The 5,919-nt window shown below is 42.2% G+C and overlaps 2 protein-coding genes across 2 annotated transcripts in view; one reads left to right on the top strand and one right to left on the bottom strand.

Annotated features, from left to right (window-relative positions):
* The window catches only part of T265_07228 (hypothetical protein), a gene marked incomplete at both ends in the record, with an annotated part of 6,939 nt that overhangs the window by 716 nt on the left and 304 nt on the right, over positions 1 to 5,919 (bottom strand). The gene's annotated exons all lie outside the window — the stretch shown is intronic.
* The window catches only part of T265_07229 (hypothetical protein), a gene marked incomplete at both ends in the record, with an annotated part of 4,142 nt that continues 1,573 nt past the window's right edge, over positions 3,351 to 5,919 (top strand). The window contains 2 exons of the mRNA XM_009172694.1: positions 3,351 to 3,544; positions 3,653 to 3,851. Coding sequence (XP_009170958.1) covers positions 3,351 to 3,544; positions 3,653 to 3,851 — 393 coding nt within the window. The remainder of the gene's footprint in view (positions 3,545 to 3,652; positions 3,852 to 5,919) is intronic.

Genomic DNA, 5,919 nt, shown 5'->3' with positions numbered 1-5,919 from the left:
CATCATCATCATCATCATCATTGGCAGACACCAAATAAAAACACTGGTGGTTCCCTGCCGTACACCTACAGCGATATCGCCAACAACGGAATGAAAGGGAGGACAAATATGTGAAACAAAAAGAAGGGAGGCGCCCTCAGTAGTCTGTTTTTGCAAACGCACTTTGCTGTATGCTGTGAGAATGGCGTCGTGACTGATGGCAAAACGCAAAGGCCAATGTGGCATAAGTGTCAGAGTGGAACTCATGGTTGTGCGTGGGCTGCAATACTGCCAGGACTCTTAATCTGACCAGAAGAAGGGTTATTGTCCCCAACCGAAGCCCTTGGCTCAAAAGGCTAAGCGCAAGCCAGAGTTGATTTGCGTGAGACTGTTAGAACAGACTAAATCTTTACGGATCAAGTTGCCACGCACTTTCGAACCCCCAACCTCAGGCAGCGAGAAAATGTGCTAGTCAAGCCCCTACTCATTGCCCAACCTAGTATCGGCGCCTGTGTGGGTATCACATACATGCACTCGCCAGTACAAATCACTGGGTTGTACAGGTGCCCAAGCTGCGCAGAGGTCCAGTCTCTTCGTCTCTTGATTACGTCATTGTTGGTCGATTACTGAGTCGTGGTCATTGGCTTTCTCAGTTCATCCTAAGGGTTCACATTATGTACCGATTCAAAAAAACAAGTCTCACGTATCCTCAGACTAAGACCATTGTTTTACTTGCCAATATATTCGACACTTGCAATTCCAGAGACTGTGAACACTATGACCGACAGTGTTTGATCAGACTGTACCCCTGAAACTCAGGTGTCCTTGAAATTACAAATTTCCATCCCTTTTATCGACTTTGGCCTTCAGACCTATATTGATGGAGGTTAGATACAGAACTTTTTACCAGCATCCAACGACAAAATCGATCCATTCGTTGTTTGCTGACCTTTAGTTTCAATGATCCAGTCGGTCTGATTTATCGATCGTTGCGCTATTTCTAATGACCAGACTGGATTTTACTCCTATACTGACCATCCAGTCCTAAATTTTGGGATAAATTCATTCACATGATGAAGTTAGACGCAGACAGAGCAATGATCAAGGCGCAGAATTACTGACCCAAAATCTGTGGTTCAAACCCAGCCTCTGCGTCTCGGCAGCCCCCATCTAAGCTTGGGCAAAGTGTCATACCGTTAGCCCAAATCATTTTTTCAGCTGGTAAAGCAGCTAAACACCAGTGAACAATCACGTGATTCATTAACAAAACGGTTTTGACAAGTTCCCTAATGTGGAATTTGATACCTGCCAAAAAATGCTGGAGACGAATGTGAGCATCAGGGGAAATCCACACACTGGACAAAGCAGACGGCCATTGGCAGGTCCCATAAAAAAATGTCTGCATTTCATTTATGCAATCGAAATGGCGCTTGTTTTTGACTAACTGATCGATAGGTTGCTCGGGCGACTCGTTTTTTCACTGAAGTTGGGACTGGAAACAGCTTGTGTAGGTTTGTGTGATCACAGATGACAAGTAGCAAGGTGAATTCTCGTCACCGTACTTTAACGTTCCAAACTGGATGGAGAGTTTCGGTTCGGCTACAGCCAATCCGTAGCAGCCTCGTTATTGGTCAGTTTCCGGATCTCTGACGAAAGGTGAGATCGATAAAACGCAGTGAACGAAATTGACGCGTTTTTTTAGCTTTTAGCGTCAACTACTCTAATTACACTCCAGATGGTAGGTTGTTCCTGATACTGAACCACGCTGGGGGAGGGGGTATTGAATCACGTGAAATCGTACGTTTCTGTTGAATTAATTTGTACAGTTCTAGGTCTAATTACGAGCAGTTAACAGTCTTGTCCAACCACAGACTAATACCTGAGCATTCTGTTCAAACTATATTAAAACTATGAAAAATATCGCAAACAGGGGATTCATGTTAGTTTGTAATGCACTACTCATAAGGTTGCTGAAAACTCCTCGACAGCCCACGACCGATTTCGCCCTTTTTGGGGTCCATCAGGTAGGCTCAATCCACGAGTTTTCGTCAACCTTATGTTCTACTTGAAACCGAATCTCACGAAATTAGCCTGGAAACATCAAAACCGAGAGATCCAATTGGGTTTTGGGTGAGTCTCTCGAAAAAAACGAATTAGTTTACAAAAGAGTGTACATTCGTTAACATTCATGTTACTCTCTCGTGAAAAGCAGATTTCAACTGAGTGAATTTGTAGAATTTTGTGTAGAGCATAAAGTTGACTCAAGGACTGTACCTACCCGATAATATTTATGAAGGACCTAAATGGTCATGGGTTGTCGGACAGTTTCCATCAACCTTATGAGTAGTTTACTTCGTGAAAATGTGTTTAGAATAGCTTCTCGGAGGTGCAGTCAGCGGTATGCTAAGGTTGCAACTCCGCAGTGACAAATATTCGATCGATCGTTTTACTGAGACCCATTTTGGAAATGCGTAATATTCCGTATCACGGAATTATCCAACGCTTGGCTTGGAAGGGCGCAGCGGTCTAAGACTTACTTCCAAAAGGAGACTGTCAAATTCAACTTTCGTGAGGATGTCGGCATACACAGAGGGACAATCAGAAAGTGATCAGCATGATCGAAGATCATCCAAACTACTCGGTTACCTGTTTAACTCCTCACGAGAGTTTGAGCCAAAACTGGCTTCTGGATACCTTCTAGTGATGCTCACCGGTTGTTCTTGATTGCCGGCACTGACTGAAAAACAAGTTCCGGACGTCAAGTCATTCGTTCTGAGGCTGTTGATTCACACCAGGAACTTCCCTCCCAAACTGAAAAAAAACTGAAAATGTATTCTTACAAAAGCGAATATTAATCAGATTCGCGATAGATTCTCACACGACTGATAAATTCAGTTTATTTGTTTGAGTACGCGAGACAGTGTACCTTCTCAGACACCTTAGACTTAGTAATATAGTAGCGAAGCTACCTGAATTACGGGACTAAGTGCATTAGAATTTTTCTCCGAGCAGAGAGACAAGACAAAAATTCTCGTTGACTTTTCTTTTCTCGGTAGATTAGTACTGGAATTTACCGAAACGAATCGCCCCAGACTGAGCCGCCACGTCCTCAGGATGACGATCAGTGAGGACATATAAAAAAAATTGAGTGTGAACCTCACTTTGGAATCTCGAGCCATTAAAAAAATTAATGATTGGAAAAAAAACCTCAGTAAATAATTATTATATATATATATAATAATAAATTTATCACGGGGTTAGGTATCAAAAACCTTTGTTATCTGGATTAAACTTTGTGATAGCGACGATGGAAACGTTGATTTTATTGATACAAAAGCCTAATGAATTTGCGTAACCACCTTTCAGTTTTCATGAAGGAAACTACTCACAAGGTTGCTGGAAACTCTTCGACAGCGCACGACCGGTTTCGCCCATCTTGGGGCTCATCAGGTAGGCACAGTCGCCGAGTTTCCGTCAACCTTACGATCTACTTGAACTCAAATTGGACTGATTGCGATAAATCCAAGCATTTGCAAATCAGTTTGGTTTTTCACGGAAGACTCAAGTGAATCTCCCACTGAAGTTATGTTTGTGAAGGGATGGTTTGTGATTCCTTTGTTGCGGCAAAAAATTAGACCTGAAACATCCGGTTTTCCCTAGATTGCCNTCACAGGGTTGCTGAAAACTCTTCGACAGCCCACGACCGGTTTTGCCCTTCTTGGGCTCATCAGGTAGGCGCAGTCCCAGAGTTTCTATCATCCTCATGTTTTACTTTCAGTTTTTTCAGTCTTTCATTCAGGAACGACCTCTGGTGTCAGCGAAGGCATCATCAGATAGAATGTAAAACAGGATATGTATATCGTTGTCTTAAGGTAAGTGTACAACCAGAAATTTCTAAGCAGTCTACCAAAGTGGGCAGCAAATTACTTGAGCCAAGTACGGAAATTTCCGAAAAGTGCTTTTAATATTAGATATATGTTTGTATATCATATATGTCATCCTATTTAATATATATTTATATTTATGTTTATATTTATATTTATATTTATATTTATATATATTTAATATATATATGNNNAAGTTCACATTTTCCTACAAATTTTTCCGATCGATTGAAGTCATGGATTCGTTTGCGATCGCTCCACACAATTCGCGTTTTGACAACTTTGGGGTTTGGTTGGGTGCGGCAGAACTGTCGACTCCAGAATAACGATCCACCAGCCTGGTTCAGCCCGGCCGTTTACGCATCGAAGGCTTATAAATGTGAAACTCACACAAAGGAGCAAATAAATCAACAAGCGATTAACATTTTTGTCCGTGTGAACATAACGGCTAATGATGAAGGAAACTGCACCACTTCACAGCCTCTTAATTGTTTGCAACAGCATTTAGCACTCAGGAGAAGGCGTCAGAATAACCGGCGTGGTTCTGATGGCCAACCAAATATGCCCGATGTGAATTGGCTAGAATACCTGTACGTCTGTTTACCGGGGAACATGAGGTAACTTAGTAAATTGGTTCTTGTGTCCCACGTGTCCAATCTGGAGGGCGATGGTTAACTTGAATGTTTAGTGCCAGTCATGTGAATAAAATTATTTGAAATTGTAAATACGTTTTTTCTGCCAGTGTGACATTCACTAAGATATGACCTTATCCAGAGTCTACCAACTTTTAGGAATGAAACCAAAAGACTAGAGTCTGCAACATAAATCATTGAAAGTACACCCCCACAAACAGCTGATGATCGAAAGACACTCAGCTGTAATCTAATTTGGTTTGAACGAAAGACTCAGCTGAATTCGTGTTGACGCTCTCCTTTATGATGCTCTATAAATGGACGCCCTTTGAAAAAATATACTGCGATATCTCGGAAACCGTGCCAGCTGTAACATGAGGCGGCCTGAGATAGCATGCTCAGTTGAAAGATATCATGAACGTGAGATTCAGTTGTTGACTTTTGGGTTGACGGAAACTCGTGGACTGCGCCTGGTAAGTTCCAAGAAAGACCAAACCGGAAGTGGGCTGTCGAAGAGCATCGAGCAACCATGTAGATAGTTTCTTTTATGAAAATAGGTCAAGGGAAACAGTACACAGGGCAACAGTCAACAGGGATGTGGTCATGACTCAATGCCTGTCGTAAAAAGACTGGACAAAGCTAGTCACAATTTGACGCGCTTACACTGGTGTAGATTGGATGAACGACTCCAGTGAGCAAATATTTTGGGGTAACAACTTTTTTGGACGATAGTCTGGAACGACAACCAGTGTTTCCAGTTTGATAAACGTTACCCATCCATATATATGTTGCTTGTACCTTACTTAAGTATAGTTTTAAAACTTTTTGGAAACCTACCCCATATAGCTTCTCCGTCCACGCACTCTCTGGTCGCAACTTCTTCAGCTTGATAAGGTATATGCTCAGTGCCACAAGCTGTGTCGATTGTTCATAACAACGCTCGACCCCAACAGCAGCCTACCCAAAAAGCTACACGACTGCACGCGTGAGTCACGTGATATAAAGCATTCGTCTTTCCTAAGCCTGATCTCTACTCACCAAGGTTGAAGTGTTTTGCTGAAGCGGCATAAAACATTACCAGCGGAGTGTGAATAATATTCACCAATTAGGGAGGAACTGCCCCGGTGCCTCATGTGAACGAGAACTCAAAGAGCAGCATACTGATATCACTGCTGAAGACAAACAAATCCCTCGATAAAGTACTCAAAAAGTAAATATGAGTCTGAAAACCGAATGCAAACGGAGAACCAGTGGTTTTTGGGGCAAAAAAGTGAATAGATGTAGTCGATCTGCATGCAAAAATTAAAACAGTCACAGATGACGGACAACTCACAACTTAACCTGTCGTGGGCTGTCGACGGATTTTCAGCAAACTTGTGAGTATTACATTGCAAATATATACATGTATCGCGATATCTCGAATA

Source organism: Opisthorchis viverrini (genome assembly GCF_000715545.1).
Source record: "Opisthorchis viverrini unplaced genomic scaffold opera_v5_164, whole genome shotgun sequence".
NCBI classification, from domain to species: Eukaryota; Metazoa; Platyhelminthes; class Trematoda; order Opisthorchiida; family Opisthorchiidae; genus Opisthorchis; species Opisthorchis viverrini.
This window is presented reverse-complemented; position numbering and strand designations above follow the sequence as displayed.